General features: G+C 41.7%; 1 protein-coding gene and 1 pseudogene across 1 annotated transcript; both read left to right on the top strand.

The window, feature by feature from the left end:
- Positions 1 to 17420: 17420 nt before the first annotated feature.
- Positions 17421 to 18572, top strand: LOC144462577 (uncharacterized; annotated as a pseudogene).
- On the top strand, positions 18513 to 19892 carry LOC144462608 (uncharacterized). Its single transcript, XM_078166765.1, has 3 exons — positions 18513 to 18963; positions 19024 to 19514; positions 19775 to 19892. Exons 1-3 carry the CDS (start codon positions 18664 to 18666, stop codon positions 19890 to 19892), a joined length of 909 nt encoding a protein of 302 aa, XP_078022891.1. The 5' UTR covers positions 18513 to 18663.
- The last annotated feature ends 1510 nt before the right edge of the window (positions 19893 to 21402 follow it).

The following is a 21402-nucleotide window of genomic DNA, read 5'->3' on the forward strand; positions in this document are numbered from 1 at the left end:
CGGGTGTCATTGCTGCCGACGTGAATAACAATCTTACTGAATCTACGTTTAGCTTTAGCCAGCAGTTTTAAATTTGATTCAATGTCGCCCGCTCTGGCCCCAGGGATACATTTGACTATGGCCACTGGTGTTGCTAACTTCACGTTCCTCAGAATAGAGCTGCCAATAACCACAGTTTTATCCTCAGCGGGTGTGTCGCTGAGTGAGGAAAAGCGGTTGGAAACGTGAACAGGCTGGTGGTGAGCCGTGGGCTTTGGCTTGGAGCTGTGCCTCTGGCGAACCGTAACCCAACCTCCCGGCTGAACGGGAGTTACCGGAGGACAGTTAGCTGAGGCTAAGGCTATGCTATGTGGCTCCGCACCGGCTACAGGGGGCTGGCTAACTACCGCAGCTACTGAATGGTTTTCCATGGTGCGGAGCCGCGCTTCTAATTCACTAAGCCTCGCCTCCAATGCAGCAAATAAGCTACACTTGTTACAATTACCACTGTCGCTAAAGGAGGCAGAGGCATAACTAAACATTTGGCACACCGAGCAAGAAAGAGCAGAGAGAGAAGCCATCGCTAGCTGTAAAGCTAATGTAGCTACCAAGGCTAGTAACGTGCAAACAACAGCTAAGATATTAGCAAGAAAGTCGTAGAAAGGAGGAGAGCTATAAGTGCTTAAACAGAACTAGTGTGGGTTAAGACTTGGAGTAGACGTTAAAGCAACTGAAGTGAGAAAGCAGAAAGCAGGCTAGTAGAATTCACCAGAGCAGTACGAGCAGTACAGAGACGCTGTCACAGAAACACCGGAAATGACACAACTCGCTTACCGCAATACGTCAGCACGTCAGCAATCTCATTCTTGTAAAATCATTCAGGCTTGCACTTGTACATCTCCCTGCAATGTTCCACTTTTATGACAGTCAGACAGACAGATACATAGATATACTTTATGGATCCCTTGGGGAAGTTCCCTTCTATATAATGAAAATATAGCATGACATGACTGTGTAGCAGCTCTCACTGGCTTAAATTCTCCATCCGTGTTGCCAATTCATTCTGCCTCAAAAATGTTTGTTTTAATAAACCTCTTTGGCATAAACTTTAACTAGAGCTACACACATTCTCTCAAGTTGATTTTTCATACAAGCTCAAGAAAATCTAAAATATTTTTCAACATGCTGTCATTTATTTAGGAACATTCTATTTACTATGCAATATGTACAGTATCTGCAAACACTGCTAAATTTCTTCATATAGCACTCTCTCTTAAATGCCTGAAATTCCTTGATCTGCTAACTAATTACAAAATGTTCCAAATGCAGAAACGAGCACTCTGGCAACGGTGTCAGCACGTTGAGGGACCAGGTGGAAGACTTTCTTGAGGCATCCCATGGCCTTGACGAGGTCACCTAAAAAATTAATAACATAGTGGCTGCGAGTCGTGAGCTTGTGCCTATGCAAAGGCATTTGCCTGCTTGATTTGCAGAGGTATTGTTTTCATTTTGTCCTCTGTTTGAATATTGCTCAATGTAACACAGAAATAATTGAGAGTTCTTGTTGGAACAGTTGTCTGGAAAATAATATGATTTGACTATTAATACAGTGACCGTATAATAAATTGACTAAATATAGATGAATAAAAATCAAAACAACTGAAGACACACTTGCATTATCATGCAACAACATAATGACTTTTTCAGACTCCTTGGTAATAACGCTGCTTACTGTGTGTTAAAATTCTGACCTTTTAACCTTCAAATGTTTTTTTTTTACATTTGACTCTCAATGCAATCTAGTTGCAAAATGTAAACCTGTCCACATTTAGTTATGATCTCAGTACCTGATTTTCACATAAAACAACCCTTTCTGATGTGGACTCTGAAGAAACAGTGTGTATCTCTGTTTTGAGTGTACTTTTCAGAAGTACAGTACATATTCGTAATTATTAATTTTTTAAACATATTTTTCATTTCTATGTCTTCTTTTAAGATACCATGACTTGATGTTTTCCTCCTGCTGCCAGAGCCTGGTGGGATGTCGTCTCTGTGTTGAGGAGTGGAGGAGCACATCCTCCACGTGCCTGAAGAGCCGGGACGAGGATCCGTTGTACACAGAGCTTGCTGGGCTGTCCACGGCACTGGCCTTTTTGAAGTCCCTTCCATAAAAAGTTCAATTACAAGTTCCAAGTTCCGTTATTGTTATATTGTTGTATATTATTGCATGTTTGAATATTTTTGTTATTATTGTTTTTGGTGTTTCACCAAATGTTTTGCAGTAAAAAAACAATTGCATTTTTGTGTCAGTTGTACATTTGAACATGTATTTGAACACAGGCAAAGATACAGATAGAGTCAAATCAACTTTATTTCATACACATACCTAGATATTAGTTCTTCTGTGAATATCACAACCACATCAGGTAGATTATGGGTGAATAGCAGCTACAGACAAAATTGATTAAGATGTCCCTTGCTGAAACCAGGCAGTGCAAATATAAAAATAAGAGAAGAATAAAATCAAAACAATTTGAGTAAAAATATACACATGATGTGAGAAAAGTATTAATAAAATGGAAAGTATGTACAAATGAATAGGGGATAGTATGTAGCCTATGATACATGCTATATACAGTACAGCACAATGCTATATGTACAAAACGCTGCATGTTATATACAACACAGTGTTTCTTGGAATCTGATAAACTGTCCAATGCTGTTAAAACACGTTCAGACTATTAAAGAAACTTACTTTCAAGCTACATTCTGCAGCTGCACCACGATCCTGCTCACTCATAAATATTAATAATCTCCAATATTAGACAATATGAATTATGTTCCATCAGTGCGACCAATCACATCGATAGAGATCATTATTCATTGATCCTACGTGTCTAAAGCTTCACAAAGATTTTTTTAATTTTAAATGATGCGAAGCCTGCGGAGCTACTTCAGGCAGACAACTCAAGTGCGCAATCCTGATCAGCTGATCAGCCACATGCTCTCCTCAGCTGATAGGGCGGGCTATTTAAACCACCTCTGCTTACCTGATCATTCCTTGCTACTCTGCTGCTGTTTCTGCTGCTGATCCTGCTGTGTTCTGCTGCTCTCGCTGCTGCCGCCGCTGCTGTGTGCTGCTCATGAAGCTTTTTATCTTGACGTTACTGGGGCCTCTAATCCTTTCCATCATGTCCTCCGTCTCATCCGAGTCAGGAAGCGAAGGCGGGTTGTTGGAAGGACAGCCAGAAATCCCAGACACCGACAACGAAGCCCCTTCTCCTTCTGGGGATTAGGGAGCCCTTCCCGCAGCTCCTCGCCGCAGCTCGTCGCAACAATCCACTGTGGTCATCAACAGACTAATTTTCATCAGTTTGCCCACACAAATACCTTTGAATGTGAACAGAGACCTGTTTTACCATTAATCAAATAAAACTGAGTAAGGTATTCACTGAGTCATTGTCAGTCTTAATCAGAAAGTGGAAATTAATTTTGTGTTCTGATTAAAGAAATAAATGCAGGCATATCCTACAACTTAATACAATGCATATCACATAGTATCACTGCTCTTTGACCTGACCTGAACATTTTTTGTTGTTGTTTTTCAGTTTCAGTTAAATATTAGGGGAACATTTTGGGCATTGGGGGATACACATGTCCCCCTCAATGTATATGGTAACTACGGCCCTGTTATGCATGCGTTAGGCCTAAGTTGTCTGGGTGCGCAAAGGTGAAGTGGCTGGTCTGGTCATACAAAGTTTGATGGAGTGTCAACTGGACAATATGGAGATATTTGCATCTTGAAAGCCGAACTACAAATGTGGATAGACAGGGAGAAATACACACAAGCCTAAGACGTGGTAAGATACGATATTCCTCACTATATGAAGTGACTGATAACAAGATCTGTATAATGGATTGTAAAGAAATTCGTCAGGTTTTTACTTTGTAGACAATTGATCTGTATGTATAGCGTGATGGGATGACAGCACAATGATGTGTGTGGTATCATAGGAAAGCTCTGCTCCTGCGCTTTCATGTGATATGTGTGGTATTTCTGTGCAAGCCTGCATTCGCGAGTAATCCATCCAAGAGTAATGTGTGCGCAAAGCTGTATGAAAGCTCTGTTATACATAATTTTAGTGTAACATCATTTTTTTTTCGCTGTGAAAACATTGGACTACCGACAAGTGTCCAACAAAGCTGCAGTTCCGCTGTTTCACGTGATATGCATGGCTCCTCGCCAACAGTCGTGGAGAAAATCCATGGAGAGGAACAAACAGGTGTGAATTTGGGCGCACTGTGTGTCTTTTTAACCTATATGGTAAAAGCCTCATGGATCAGCTGGAAACTTTAGCCATGTTGATCTTGGATGTGACCGCTGCGCAGTGGCGCTGCCTCATGTGTTGTCGGAATAATCGGAAAAATTAGTTTCCAACCGTAAAGCAATATTTCAGTGGAAACGGTTGACGATGTGTTTAAACATTTTGAGTGATAAAATACAACACATCTTCTTTGTAATGTCCATGTTGTCTCCACATTAGGACGCTCATGAACACACAATGAAGTAAGAACGACTTCCCGACATGGGAAATCGGACCATCCGAGGAGCACATGAATGATACTTGGTGGTTTACGTATGACGAAAACACACTGGGGCAAGCCCTCCCGGAACCCATAGAGATTGCATTGGAGTGCCTGCATTTAGAAAAAAAAAGCATTTTACATGGAAGTCTATGAGAGTGAGTGAGTGGGCGATTTCCAGCCAGGCTGATATCGCCCCAAAGGGCCGGAACGTGACTTCACACTGCATCTGATTGGATATTCAGAGGCAGGACGAGCTGTTTCAAGTGAAAATGATAAGAATCATTAATATATTGTGTGTATATATGACAATAATGATGATGATAATCATACATTTATTATCATCTTTCTTTTCTTTTGTGGCTTGAGGAGGGGCGGCGCCCTATCGCCATCTATTGGCCAGCCGCCCCTGCTACCATATGTCCCGCCTCTAACCTCGTATTGCTCATCGATTGGCTCCACCATTATTTTGGTAACGTGTGATTGGTCCTCCCCAGCGCCGCGCTCTCCACTTACTTTGTGGTCGCACGTCACTGTACAGTTCACGGCAGTTCGTGAGGGAATGACACATACAGTAGGAGCCATTCAAAAGTTCAAGTTTCCATGGCTGAACCTTGGCAGGTCCCCGGCAGGTCCGTGGCAGATCTGTGAGGGCTCTGTGCAAGCTTGTCGCCTACTCCGTGGAGTTAATTTAATCCCCCGCGACGACGTACGAAATGCAGCCCTGACTTATAACGCCCCTAGAGACCTGTGTGAAAACCAGTTGCAACCCTTCATTTGTCCATGGGGAGGAGCAGTGATTATCACCAAAATACTGTAATATCTGCAGATTTGGGAAAGACGGCTTATCAGCTGGTCTATGGCTCCACGGAGCCACTATTTAGCCTAGTAGCATTTTATGACTAGGTCGAATTACAACTACTGTATGCAACCTATATTTTTTAAAATAATATTACCATGTGAAAAGCCAAGAGGACGCTCTCTTTTTATCTTTCAAAACCTATACTTGTTCCCGTGTTTCCCGTTAATTAGGCTACCCCAGTGTAATTAAACTCCATCTCATTTACCGTGCTTTGTGTGACTTTTTTGCTGTGTTATCATGATTCAAACTGAGGTATTTGGAGAAGATCCAAGAAATAAATAACATTGATCCGTACGAGCTACCTGCAGCTGGAGCAGGGAGACGCGTTGCCACCCTGCACCTACATGCAGTTGGTTCACTACTTAGTTTTTGGCATAAGTTACTATACAGCCTGAGATCTGAGAGCCTTAAAATTTAAAAGCCTGAAAACACTGGACAGTCCCACTAAGACATGGCATAATGGTTATGTGTGTTCTGTGCGTAAAAGGCAGCCGTGGACCACACTTTGCCACGATGACACACACACACTCACTCACTCACAAGGTGAAACAACCTGATCTCACAGAAATACATGAAATGACCACGACCTCTTAACACCGCATTCCGTGGTGGCGATGAGTTAAAATTATGTGCCGGTACCACGGAAACAATGCAAATGTAAAGTCAATTAGGATCCTCTCTGGTGTCCACACGGATTCCCTGATTCAATAATGTCACGTCAACCTCGTTTTCCTCAATGATATCTTTAACATTCCTGTATACACACAGAAACACTAAAGTGTCCTTGATAACTCAACAATATGACAGGTTAATGTCAAGGCCATAAAATAAAATAAATGTATTTTGCCAGCTTTTGATAGCATAGGGCTTTAAGAGCATTGTGCTGTGGGCGGATGGGGCGCGTTCCACTACTGTTTTGTAGCTGCTGTCTGCCGTCTGTGGGCTTCATTCCATTTCAGATTGCCATCCGTCTGCCGTAACCGAATCCAAACGCCACTGATAAATAAATAATTAAGAAGAAAAAAATAAGGCTGAGTACGGAAGAACCAGAGAGGAAACACCATCACATGGAGCCGTCCGCCCCTGGCAACCCGGCCACCCTCCACTCCACCAGGGGAGAGTGGACCCCAAGCCAGCGCCACAGAACCAGCGGCCACCCCCCGGTGCAGACAGCTCCCACTGAGGAAACACTGGAGTAAAAAACTAAACTATGATAAATGACATAAAATATTAAGATGTAAGCCTAACATAAAATAAATTTGTTATAAATTAAAACATATAGCCCACAGTAGATAAAAGTAGAGCATGCTAAAAGTAAATACAATAATAGGCTAAATAGTATCTAAGCAATAATAAAGTGTCTAAACAATAATAAATTGTATCTAAGTTATCTATTAGGCTGCCATTCCACTCTGTAAATAGATTTTAAAATTTCAATATAATTTTAATATTGTTTTTGCTTATTTCATTATTGTTATTATTGGTTTACTTTTTAGTAGTATTGTATTGTCTGAGGATGACTCATGTTAGTAAAACAATACCAGGCGTCGCGGTGTGTCACGGCTGGCAAAAATGTTATTTAATAAGTTCACCAGCAATGGGGCGTCGGTGGTTTAGTGGTAGAGCAGGCGCCCCATGTACAAGGCTGTTGCTGCCGCAGCGGCCCGGGTTCGACTCCAGCCTGTGGCCCTTTGCTGCATGTCACTCCCTGTCTCTCTCTCTCCCCCTCACACTTGTCTGTCCTATCCATTAAAGGCTGAAAATGCCCAAAAAAAATCTTAAAAAGTTCACCAGCAATTTGTCTTTGTAGAAAGAGTGTCCCTGGTACTCTGGATAATCCACAGACCTCACTGTAAAGATTTTTTGGCATAGGGACTTCAGCTGAAAGCACTTAAGGAAAATAACACCGGGTCACTGTTTCTGAAAAGATGTGTTACTTTTGAATCTGTTAAATCTGTTAAATGTAAATGCCTTCCACCATATTGGAGGGTGGAGGCATCAATATCAGATATCTCAAAATAAATCCAAAATGATCCGCATGGCGAGATAGCCGTGCGTCAGCCAGGACGCGCATCTCTACTGTAGCTTCCTGCTCAGATGCAGGCAGCACATATTGCCCTCTCTGCACAGAGATGCATTTATTTATAGTAACCACGTTTTATTGTGAGCAGCATATGTCCTCTACAAATCCCGACCAAGTTTGGATGAACGAGTCACACGCAATCTGACAGGAAACGAAGGCTGCTCATCAGCCTTAAAAGACTCAGGGCCGAATTCACAAAATTATTGCGTGGCTTTTGTGCCCGCTAAACTGGTAAAAATGGAGCAAACAGATCCCGTCAAAATCACAAAGCACACGCAGAGGGTGAAATGCTCCACTAACTGTGCTGCCAAGCAGATTGTGTCTCGGTGCAGTCTCGGTGAAGTAAATAACATCTTTAGAAAGCTGGTGCAAACTGGGTGCTCCTCTGTGGAAGCCTCTCGCCCAGACTTTCCAGTGATCGTGGCAGCAGTGATCGTCTGTTAAATCAGTCTGTAAATAATAATTTGACATTATTATTATAATCATTACTACTTTAATGGCATCCGAAGATACTGATGCGTTGAACAGGTGACAGTCTGTGGTCGTTCTCAAAACGCACTTCTGTCACGCACTTCAAAAGCAACTTTCAATAATTTATTTTACAAAACGGGGGAAACAAACGTGAACAAAAACGGTTCCATAATTCATATTAAATTCAAAAGATAACGAAAAAACAGCTACAAGTGAGAGGGAATAGTGATAAAGTGTTCAGACTTGGTCAAATCCACAGCCTCAACCCATCCGACACTGTTAGACTGACTCACCAGCAGACATCACTAGGCTACATGGGGGTATACAGTATTCAGTACTTTGCCAAACAAAGTCTGCCATTGTTCTGTCACGGTGTTCTTGGCGCAAAGCCAGCATTTATACTTTGCCATGTGGCTTATTGCAATCAGGGGCAAATCAGGACGTTAAGACGGAGCAAACTGCGGGTGCAAGTGAAGTGCAATTCAAGGTGCTATCATTCAATACGTGTAAACCAGAGGGGACCCTGCCTGTTAGCATAGTGTGTGGCTGAATGTGCATTATCCCTTTTAATTACACAACGGATCTTACTGCTCAGCATCCCCTTTAATAATTGTTTTTATTCTCTTGCCCAAAATAGCAAAAACAACTGCGCCGGGCTGCTTTATTTTTTTTATTTTGACTAGACTGTCCGCCATCAAAACAGAGGGATCTTTGTACTGTATGTGAAAACTTCGGCTACTTGTCAAATCCTGTAAAGTTGTGATTATAATCTCTTATTATTCAGTCTACAAGTAAAGTCTTAACGTAGGGCCTACTGTGTATTGACCAGATCTATACAGTTAGGCTACTGTACAAGATTCTATTCAAGATGTTGAAGAGACTTATTGACAGATGCCTTTCATGCAGTCGCCAGTGGCTGGTTTTAGATCATAAGGCAAGTCGCCTGTTTCAACTGCCATTCAGCTCGTAGCAAAGTCAGCTGGTCATGTGGGGCGCAATGACAGTTTTGGACAGAGAGAAGAGAGAAAAGAAAGGAAAAAAGAGGATCACCTCACCAATTTGTTTGAGGAATAGCTTCACGGTTCTGCGAGTGTGCAAAAGCATGCAGTAGGCTACCATCAATTTATCATTTTTGCACCTTCGGTTGAAATTAAAAAATTAATAAGTTTTCAAAAAAAAAAAAAAAAAACCCGCACCACTCCACCGACTGATGTGTAGCGCTGGTACCCGGTGTATTTCGGCTGTCAGAGCTGTGCCAATTAAATGTAACGTTTAATTTACGTTGCACAGGACACAAGGACAGGACTGTGCCGTGCTTAATTCAAGTGGGAAGGCGCAGCAGAGTCAGCGGGGTTGACAAATAAACACAACACAAATAATATGAGATATTACACACAGTTTTACACACAGAATATCCTCTAAAACTCTCAATATCCTTGTGAATTGCCTTTTGCTGACAACAATCCCATGCAAAGCAGCAAGTGCCGAGTGAATGAATGAATGAGAATTAAAATTAATTAAAATGTGTGCACAATGTATATTTTTTCCTCTCACGGCCACTGCCGGGCTCCGTAATTTATTACAAAAAGGTCAACAAAACAGGTTTCCAAATTCAAAATAACTTGTAAACAAACGAAATCTTCAGTATTACACCTTTTCGGTTATTTTTCTTTCAGAAATTTTTTGAAGATGTGATCTCACTGATTAACTGAAAACAATTATACAATAACGAAAAAAATAATGTCCTAACGAAAATAGAAGTCTAATCAAGTAAATAGCCTTCAGAAAGTGCATCAGTAAAAGCCCAGCTCTATACTGCTGCCTACTGCTGACGCGCAGTGTGCAACTGAAATGTCTGCACTGCAGCACTGTAGCTGTGCCATATTCCACAATATCCAAACTTCGGAATGGCGGATCCTTTAGAAAAAAGAGGAAGGGCCGACATTTCGAATAATAAAAAAAAGGCAGGAATTTTCGTAATTTTCGAATAATGGAAGTTAACAGTTAACATTCGAAGAGGCAAGGTTTCGGAAAGGCAGACAGTTACCCCTGAAAAGAGTCACTGCTATAGAAACGATAGGCTTCAACGTTTGATAAACTGAATGACTGCAGGCTGTTTTTTTTGTGAGAGAGGCACCATCTCACGGCGATACCCTACAATTGAACGAGTGGGTGTGTTTAGGATTAAAATAGGAGGGGGGGCGGGGTAGAGCCAGCACGGCAGCTGGCTGGCAGCCGGCTGGAACTTGGCGGGGATTTGGCTGGATTCGACAGGCAGCCGGCTGGGAAGGGGAACTTTTGAGTGGCTCCTACTGTACATGCGCGTCACCGTTAGCACTCCACAGTGTGAACGTGCACCAGTGATCTGTGACTGGCCCTGTCCAAATACCCGCACTTGCGCCCTTGTGCCCCTTAATTGCGCGCTCCCGCTAAGGGGCACCAGTGCATAGGGTGTCCCAATTGTCTTCTGTTGTTAGAGGTGCAAACCTTCGACCTTAATGCACCCCTTCTTGCGGAAAAGATATTTATTTAATTTGCAATGTTTCAGTACTCTACTTCATCACGCAAACACTGAACTTGTCTGATTAAGGTCGAGTACCAAAATGTTGCAAATGAAATAAATAGGCCTATCTTTTCTGCAAGTTGGACAGTGTGCCGGAACCTTTTTTCAATACATTCACGTATTACATTTTACCACATATTTAAATATACGTTTATGTAAATCTCTCACACTTGATGCAATTTTAAGTTATTAACCACTGGCCCCCTCTTCAACACTGTCTCCCTAAAAATCTGATTTTCATAAAACCATACCATATCTTAGCAAGTCATGCCATTTTCACCACTAATAAACCAACCTGATCTCACAGAAATACGTGAAATGACCACGACCTCTTAACACCGCATTCCGTGGTGGCAGCACGTAAAACGCGGAAGTGTCCTAGATAACTCAACAATATGACAGGTTAATGTCAAGGCCATAAAATAAAATAAATGTATTTTGCCAGCTTTTGATAGCATAGGGCTTTAAGAGCATTGTGCTGTGGGCGGATGGGGCGCGTTCCACTACTGTTTTGTAGCTGCTGTCCGCCGTCTGTGGGCTTCATTCCATTTCAGATTGCCATCCGTCCGCCATAACTGAATCCAAACGCCAGTAATAAATAAATAAGAAGATAAAAATAAGGCTGAGCACGGAAGAACCAGAGAGGAAACAACATCACATGGAGCCGTCTGCCCCTGGCAACCCGGCCACCCTCCACTCCACCAGGGGAGAGTGGACCCCAAGCCAGCGCCACAGAACGGCTGCCCCGCTGGTTATACGTCCAACCGTGGCAGCGCTCACACAAACCGCTGCTGAAAATTATACATTTTGATACAGGTAGGCTATATACATATTGCAAAACTCTGTAAAAGTACACCAAAGCATATTTTCGTTTCCAAATATTTATTTGAAAACGAAACCATTCATATGGTCAATATAAAACATTTTGTTACTAATAAAAAACAAATGTAATCTCAATGTGAGCCAGCCGGCGGGACTGCGGCTGAACCACTTCCAATGTTCATTCATTCATTCATTCATTCATTCAATCGCGTGTTCAATGTGTGTGTGTGTGTGTGTGTGTGTGTGTGTGTGTGTCAGAGAGGAGTATCAATTAAAAAAAAGTAATTATTTCGGTGTTTATTTCTTTTATTCTTCCGTTTTTTTAATTAAAATGCGTAATATAGCCAACAATGTTATAGACCAAATGTTAATCTAATTATTATTGTCGAATGTATTTAGCAAATCACCACTCTCAACTGGAGACAGCAGCAAAAAAAAAAAAAAAAAGGCATTATAAAAAGCCAACAAATCGTGTTAATTAATTGACGTGAGACATTGAAGAGGTTGTCTCCTATAGTCTGTAATTTTTTTATTTTTTTAATCATAACTTTTCGGAAATTACTCAAAAGTAGAACATGCTAAAAGTAAATACAATAATAGGCTAAATAGTATCTAAGCAATAATAAAGTGTCTAAACAATAATAAATATTATTTAAGTTATCTATTAGGCTACCATTCCACTCTGTAAATAGATTTTAACATTTCAATATGATTTTAATATTATTTTTGCTTATTTCATTATTGTTATTATTGGTTTTACTTTTTAGTAGTATTGTATTGTCTGAGGATGACTCATTTTAGTAACTATCTACAGTAAAACAAAGAAAAGATTAAAAAAAAGATAAAAACAAGCAAAGAAACAAACAAAACTCATTTTATACACTGGGCCTTCAAAGTGCTCTCTGAAACTACACCTGGCATGGCTTGTGTCCAAAAAATGAAAAAAATCTAAACTTCGTCGTAGAGCTAAACCAAATACATCATTGGAAAGGTCTCAAGTAACATATGTCAGTATGAAGATTCTACATGGCTCCTGCTTTCAGCCATTGACCTTGGAACCTTGACCTCAGTGCATGTTTGAGGGCTTATAACTCAGCAACGAAAGGGGGTACAGACATGGGACCAACTGTTATAGAGAGCTCTTGACCTCAGCTATCATGTGAGTGTAGTCAACAACTGTGGGTGCTGTCAGATATGGATAAAATATGGATAAAATTAATTTTCACCCATTTAGAAATTAGATATTTAAAATCTGATTTCAAAAATGTGTTTACCATCCCCTTAAAGTCCACAGTGTACTCTCAATTCAATATTTACAACTTCCAAATCTGGGAAAAACACTTAGATTTTTAAAAAACTACAATTCTCTGGGACCGCGCCATGCAGTTTGATACATATCAGCAACGTAGTTGTAGTTCTTCTTATTTGCAAAGTAGGGCTCTAAATAGGGTTGTAAAAAGATATATCTACTGAATATATCTAATATCAAGTAAAGCCGAATTAGTTATTACACTCCACCTAGATGAACTATGGTAAGAAAAAGTAAAGATGTCCGCTAATTTTCGATATTTTAGCTAATACACTAGAAACGGCGTTTTTGGGACAGTAGGTTCGTTTGCGGCTTGTAAAATAGGGTTGTAAAAAGCTAGATCTACTGAATAAATCTAATATCTAGTAAAGCCGAAGTAGTTATTACACTGCACCTAGATGGACTATGTTAAGAAAAAAAGCAAGGATATTGGCTAATCGTAGTTATTTTAGATAGTACTCTAAAAACGACGTTTTTGGGACGGTAGGTTTTTTGCGGCTTGTTGTAAAACAGGGTCGTAAAAAGATACATCTAATGAGTACAGTACAGGCCAAAAGTTTGGACACACCTTCTCATTCAATGCGTTTTCTTTATTTTCATGACTATTTACATTGTAGATTCTCACTGAAGGCATCAAAACTATGAATGAACACATGTGGAGTTATGTACTTAACAAAAAAAGGTGAAATAACTGAAAACATGTTTTATATTCTAGTTTCTTCAAAATAGCCACCCTTTGCTCTGATTACTGCTTTGCACACCCTTGGCATTCTCTCCATGAGCTTCAAGAGGTAGTCACCTGAAATGGTTTTCCAACAGTCTTGAAGGAGTTCCCAGAGGTGTTTAGCACTTGTTGGCCCCTTTGCCTTCACTCTGCAGTCCAGCTCACCCCAAACCATCTCAATTGGGTTCAGGTCCGGTGACTGTGGAGGCCAGGTCATCTGCCGCAGCATTCCATCACTCTCCTTCTTGGTCAAATAGCCCTTACGCAGCGCGGAGGTTTGTTTGGGGTCATTGTCCTGTTGAAAAATAAATGATTGTCCAACTAAACGCAAACCGGATGGGATGGCATGTCGCTGCAGGATGCTGTGGTAGCCATGCTGGTTCAGTGTGCCTTCAATTTTGAATAAATCCCCAACAGTGTCACCAGCAAAACACCCCCACACCATCACACCTCCTCCTCCATGCTTCACAGTGGGAACCAGGCATGTGGAATCCATCCGTTCACCTTTTCTGCGTCTCACAAAGACACGGCGGTTGGAACCAAAGATCTCAAATTTGGACTCATCAGACCAAAGCACAGATTTCCACTGGTCTAATGTCCATTCCTTGTGTTTCTTGGCCCAAACAAATCTCTTCTGCTTGTTGCCTCTCCTTAGCAGTGGTTTCCTAGCAGCTATTTGACCATGAAGGCCTGATTCGCGCAGTCTCCTCTTAACAGTTGTTCTAGAGATGGGTCTGCTGCTAGAACTCTGTGTGGCATTCATCTGGTCTCTGATCTGAGCTGCTGTTAACTTGCCATTTCTGAGGCTGGTGACTCGGATGAACTTATCCTCAGAAGCAGAGGTGACTCTTGGTCTTCCTTTCCTGGGTCGGTCCTCATGTGTGCCAGTTTCGTTGTAGCGCTTGATGGTTTTTGCGACTCCACTTGGGGACACATTTAAAGTTTTTGCAATTTTCCGGACTGACTGACCTTCATTTCTTAAAGTAATGATGGCCACTTGTTTTTCTTTAGTTAGCTGATTGGTTCTTGCCATAATATGAATTTTAACAGTTGTCCAATAGGGCTGTCGGCTGTGTATTAACCTGACTTCTGCACAACACAACTGATGGTCCCAACCCCATTGATAAAGCAAGAAATTCCACTAATTAACCCTGATAAGGCACACCTGTGAAGTGGAAACCATTTCAGGTGACTACCTCTTGAAGCTCATCGGGAGAATGCCAAGAGTGTGCAAAGCAGTAATCAGAGCAAAGGGTGGCTATTTTGAAGAAACTAGAATATAAAACATGTTTTCAGTTATTTCACCTTTTTTTGTTAAGTACATAACTCCACATGTGTTCATTCATAGTTTTGATGCCTGCAGTGAGAATCTACAATGTAAATAGTCATGAAAATAAAGAAAACGCATTGAATGAGAAGGTGTGTCCAAACTTTTGGCCTGTACTGTATATCAAATGTCTAGTAAAGCTGAACTAGTAATGACACTGCACCTAGATGAAATATGTTAAGAAAAAGTAGGCATGATGGTTCATTTCAGATATTTTAGCAAGTTCTCTAGAAACGGCGTTTTTGTGATTGAATATTTCAATAGCCTATAACAAATATCTAGAACAGCCGAACTATCACGTTATTATCATTATTATTATTATTGGTGGGAAATTATAACAGGGGAATGTATTTGCCGTTTTAATATCAAGAACACTTCCACGTTTTTGTGTGTATACAGGAATGTTAAAGATATCATTGAGGAAAACGAGGTTAATGTGACGTGTTTGAATCAGGGAATCCGTGTGTCCACCACGGGAGAGGACCCTAATTGACTTTACATTGGCATTGTTTTCGTGGTGGCAGCACGTAATTTCAACCCATTACGTGCTGCCACCACGGAATGCGGTGTTAAGAGGTCGTGGTCATTTCACGTATTTCTGTGAGATCAGGTTGTAATAAACTATTGTCTCTACAGGATTCACATTTTGGAAGCAAAGTGCCCGTAATTTATGCTGTGACTGAAGACGACTTTGTTCAGTTGAAGCAAAGCAAAAAGAGGAAATCAAGGTATTTACTCTGGATTTGCTTGCCTGTTTTAGCTGATCATAACTAATGAATAACACATTTGACCTTCATAGGCGAGGAGTCATATTTTTATTGAAAGATGTCATGCCTATATAGGACCTACAAATAGTCACCTACTGTTACAGCTAAAGATTTTATCAAGAATATAACAATTCCTGCTCAGTATCTACCATATGATGTCCATTGGATGTGCATGCACAGTTTGACATTGACATTTGGGGTCTCTAACATTACATTTATGTATGGACTAAAACATTGACTTTTTGATTAATTAAAATAAAACCAGGTAACATTGTGTTTTACAGCATCTAGACTTTAAATGTTGGGTTTAAAATAAAGAAACCATTTAACTTAACCGTCAATCTAATTGATGTACATTTTTCTTCTTTTTCAGTCGGCGGGAAGATACAGGCCTTGATGATGTTCTGGAGAAAATTGAAGAGGTGGTCCTGACAGCCCAGGAATTGCAAGAAGTGTTCACTACAATGAAAGAGCTGACGAATTTTGCAGTTTCCAAACGTAGAACTGTATTCCTGACAGAGGCTCAAGCGTCAGCTGTTAGGAATGCATTTGCGTGTGTTGTGTGCAGAGGTAATTTTATTTTATTTTTAAGAATGTTATATATATAGATATATATATATATATATATACATAGAGAGAGAGAGAGCGAGAGAGAGAATTTTTAAAAAAAAGACCAAATATTGTACTAAAACCTTTTTGTGATTCAAATTTTCAGGTCCAGTGGTGGAGCCTATGGTCTCATCATGCTGCCATAGCATTATTGGCTGCAGGATCTGTGTTGAGGAATGGCAGAGCAGTTCTGCCTTGTGTCCGAAATGTCAAGCTAATGATTTTGGTGTCAACACACACAAACTCAGTGGACTCTCTGAAGCATTGGCTGCTTTGGAAAATGTACTCGAGGAGTAATATTGTGCATTAGGGTGCATCAAAAAACACAATTCTTGAATTTTGATATGGCTGGGTGCTAAAAGTGTTCCAATATATGTAGAAACAACACATGCAAAATATTTTTCCAATACATGATGATTTAGGGGTGCCACCGCACATCTGTTTTTGTTGGATAAAGTGATAAACAGTGCTCAATGGTCGCCGTAGAGCTCTGAGGTAATAAAGACTGCAGCTCAAGAAAACTGAGGTGATCTTTATATTTTTGTGTTGGGTATGTATACTCTTATTACATATTACTACTATATATATAGTTGTGTCTTTGTATATTTACATACTTTGAATGAAATGTAGTCATATTCATAGGTATTTGGTGCTCATTACATCTAGCTAATGTTAGCTAGCATCAGTTTGCTAACCACAGTTAGCTAGCTTAAGTTATCATTGTAATGATGAAGTTAGACTTTGTATATTTACATACTTTGAATGAAATGGAGTCATATTCATAGGTATTTGGTGTTCATTACATCTGGCTAACATTAGCTAGCAACAGTTTGCTAACCACAGTTAGCTAGCTTAAGTTATCATTGTAATGATGAAGTTAGACTTTGTATATTTACATACTTTGAATGAAATGTAGTCATATTCATAGGTATTTGGTGCTCATTACATCTAGCTAATGTTAGCTAGCAACAGTTTGCTAACCACAGTTAGCTAGCTATGTTAGCTAAGCTATTAAGCTTAACATCAGCAGTATTCTAGAGTAGACATTAGACAATATCATATTCAGAGTATTGATGTCTCATGTTTATTGAGAGTAGCATTGTAGTTGTTAAATATCTAACAACTAAAAAAAATATAGGTATATTTGCGAGCACAGCTAGCTACTCTGGTAGTGATGTAACGGTAAGTTATCATTGTAATGATTAAGTTAGACTATGTTAGACTATGTACAGCTAAAATTTGAGGGTTATTCAAGCATGCTTTATCATAATTGAGTGGTATTAAGCATGCTAAGATATGATTTTAAACACTATCCTTGTCCTTGTATCCTTTTCATTCTCAGGCACTGTACAACACAACCCACCCCAGGATCCATCTCTCCTAAGATGCTGCCCTCACCAACTGGTCCCTGCCAGACTAGCAGTCGCAGCCTGGTCTTTGGTCTGGGCCCCAGCATCACCAGTGAGGATGGCATCATCACTGGCGCCAAGCTGCCAACTGGTCGTCAGCTCTTACGCTGCATGCTTTCCAAGCAACCTGGTGCAGATGGAGCGTTGACGCAGTTCGAGGCAGCCTAGGTCATCCTGGAGCAGGTGCGGCCATTTTACAAGAAGGCCAACATTCCTATGGTGAGCGACAAGCGTGCTTGCCACAAGATGGTAGACTTGGTTAATGCCAACAACAAGCTGCGGAAAATCTCCAAGGCCAAGCGCTCCAGTGAGGCTACAGCAAAACAACTGGAGAAAATGTGTGCAGACTTGATGCCACATTTCCGCTGTGGCCTCCAAATGTTGAAAAGCTGATAGATAACCCAGAAGACCTAGCTTTCTTGGCCAGCATGAAGACCGACAGAGTGGCCACATTTGGTGTATTGGACAAAAAGCTGCAGCTCAAGGTGAAACGGCGAGAGGAGCGTCAAGCGGCCGCAGCAGCCAGGCAGTCCTGGTGTGAAAAGGAGCTGGAGGAGATGACGGCAATGTCCAGCTTGGTGTTGGAAAGTGATGAGGAGCCAGAGGAGGATACTAACACAGTCTGTCCACCATCTGAGGACGAACCATCCCTCAAGTGTAAGAAGACTGGAACAAGCGTCAAGCGTAAGAAGACTGGAACAAACATCTTCATTCCACATGATATCCTTAGCCGACAAAGTGTCGTGTCACTGGCTACAAGGTTGAAGATGTCACCAATGCAACAGGCTGCCTTCACGCGTGGCTTGGTCGCAGAGTCAGGCGGTGATTGTACACATCTCTCTGCATCCTACACAACAGCTGACCGAGCAAGACGCCAAGTGCTGGAGACAATCAGTGAGGAACAGCACAAGCAGTGGACAGTGACACCACCTCCATTGTGCACCCTACCCTGGGACAGCAAGTTAACACCAGTGCTCAGCAATGTGCGCCAGTTGGAGGAGCGTCTTACAGTGGTGGTCGGAGATGCAGAGCGGCTAAAACTGCTTGGTGTCCCGGCGTATGAGAAGCAGAGCAATGAGGCATGTGGAGCAATCATTGCGCGGTTGACATGCAAGTTGCTGCAGGACTGGTGCTGCGCTGACCAGGTTGTCAACATGGCATTTGACACCACCGTGTCAAACACTGGCCATCTCACGGCAGCCTGCATTGCCATACAGCTCTCACTGGGCCGACCACTGCTTTGGTCTGTGTGCCAGCACCACATTGGTGAGGTCCTCCTGAACCAGGTTTTCACAGACCTGAAGGTGGAGTCATCACGCTCGCCAGAGGTTACCTTGTTCACACGTCTGAGAGAGAACTGGAACCTGTTACCACAAGAATCCAGCAGCCAATGGTCCCGCTACATTCCTGGCAACACTGAGCAACCATTCCTGGGCAAGTTACGTGCTGAACTTGTCACATGCGCAAAAGAAGTGATTGACTACAAGCGAGGTGACTACCGTGAGTTTGTGCAGCTGTGTCTTGTGTTTCTGGATGCAGATGGTGAAGAGCAGACTGCAGTGACCTTCCAACGACCGGGAGCGCTCTACAAGGCACGATGGATGGCCAAGCTGCTCTACACTCTCAAGCTGGCCTTGATGGAGCAGCACATTGCATTGCTTCCCCAGGGCACAATCACCACACGGCAGCAGGTGCCGAAGATTCGAGCATTTTCCAACTTCATCACACACATCTATGCAAAGTGGTGGCTGACCTGCGAGAAAGCTGTAGATGCTGCCTGGAATGACCTCACACTCTACCACCACCTGCAGGCATACAAGGCTGTAGATGAGGGCATTGCAGCATCAGCAATCAAGGCACTAGAGAGGCATCGCTGGTACCTGACAGGTGAGATGCTACCCCTGGCTCTCTTCAGCAGCAAGGTGCCCACTGATGACAAGCGTGCACTTGCCAGTGCGATCTTGGAGCACAAGCCAGCTGATCTCCCCATGCACATCCCCCAGCGGCGCTTTGGCACTGGCTTTGGCAAGCAAAGTTCCCCACCCTCTTGCCAACTACCAGCTTGGCCGACCTCGCCAATACAGATTGCTGGTTTGGGATGCACCAGCTGCACATTGATCCAGCATTTCTGTCTCTCGATGTGAAGGAATGGGCTACCAATGCTGCGTTCAAAAAAAGTGAGGTCAATGTACATGCAATGAACATGGTCAATGACTGTGCCGAGCGTGGCGTCAAGCTCACATCCGACTTTGTCGCAGTGGCCAGGAAGGAGCAGCACCTGCAGAATGTGCTGCAGGCAGTTGAACATAACCGCAGCCAGCAGCCAAACCTTCGCTGCTGCAAATTCATTTTGTCTATAGGACAAATGAATGGAGAATCTTGAAAGTTGAACTCTGAGAAATGCCCAAGTTGCCCAAAGGTCAAACAAACTAATTTTACTTTGATTCAACTCTGAGTGTGTTCACTGTGATTTAAAAAGCCAACATCAATGGAGCACCGATACCATGATTCACCATGTCAACACCTGAAAAACACAATCAACAGGTCCGCCTATTTTCCCCTTCCATGTTAGAAAACATCATGTGACCATAGAGGGGGAAAAAAAGCCAGATGCATGTGCATGCAAGTGAATGGTGTTTATTATTAAAAAAATATATATATATAAAAAATAACTGTTTCTTTTGTATTTGTTGGAAATAAAGTAAACTAAATTAAATATGAATAATTTATTTTATCTGATTGCTCTGGGCGGTGCTGGTGTTGATGGTGGTTTAATCTCTGAAGTGATTTCTGACATATTTATGTCTCTTACCATTATGTTTGTGTTGTGAGGAAGGAAGAGATTATACATATATTAAATAGACTGTGCAGAAAAACTTGAGGTTTGCTGAAGAAAACCTGCTCCCGACCAGGTTAGGTTCACAGACTTTGTTACCATAGTAACTGACTCTGAGTTTAAGTTACTTCTCTTTGTGAAATGGGTTGGAGTTACTCCTCTTTCCCAGGTTTGACTGAAATGGAAAACCCAGAGTTTCCCTCTTCTCAGGGTTAACATAGCCTACTCAGAGTTTTCACTAAACCTGCTGTTGAAACGGGCCCCTGGGCTATCGCATTATGAATGCTGAAATGATGTCACATGAGTATGTTAATATATGACTACAAATACAAAAGACAAAACAATACAGAAATTGTATTTCACAAAATTCAATTAAAAACACACAGATCAACACTGAACAAGCTTTTTCATTTTTGAATATGGTTCTCTCAGGCTTTGGCTGTCAGGAGAAAAAAATCCAACATTATAATTAACACATAAAAATTTATTTAGCCTACATATTTTCTCCACCCGTTTTTTGCAAGCAAACGCATCAACCAATCACGATGGTTGTGCACGGGTTGTGCGGAGCGGACGTTACGTCCATCTCCCATAACAACAACAACAACAATAGCTGACAAGCTAATTATCTGTGTCCCTCAGGACCAAGTGTTGTTAAACAAAAGACACGCAAATAATATAAACTTATGACATGACGTGTAAAGGCCGTCACACACCAGATGCGTAACGATTATTTTAATATGGTTCTTAATGTACCTGACATCGGAGTTCATGGTATGGTCGATGAATCTCTTTGAGGAGTTTTCCCACACGACACACTCTAAATAAAATCTCACCTCAAATATCGATCCAACCACAGCCATAGCCAGTTCCGCGTCTGATACATGCCTTTTACATTTTAGGCCGTGTTTGCTACAAAATCGCCTCACACTCATCTCAGAACATACCCAGCTGTCGCAGTGTGGCAGAAATCTCCATATAAGTGCTTCCACTTTCAAACAGCTCTACAATTAACTCCCCCTAGGTCTCCAGTGCAGACATAGTTTTTCTAAGAGGA

The sequence above is a fragment of the Epinephelus lanceolatus genome, chromosome 3, assembly GCF_041903045.1.
Source record: "Epinephelus lanceolatus isolate andai-2023 chromosome 3, ASM4190304v1, whole genome shotgun sequence".
Lineage (NCBI taxonomy): Eukaryota > Metazoa > Chordata > Actinopteri > Perciformes > Serranidae > Epinephelus > Epinephelus lanceolatus.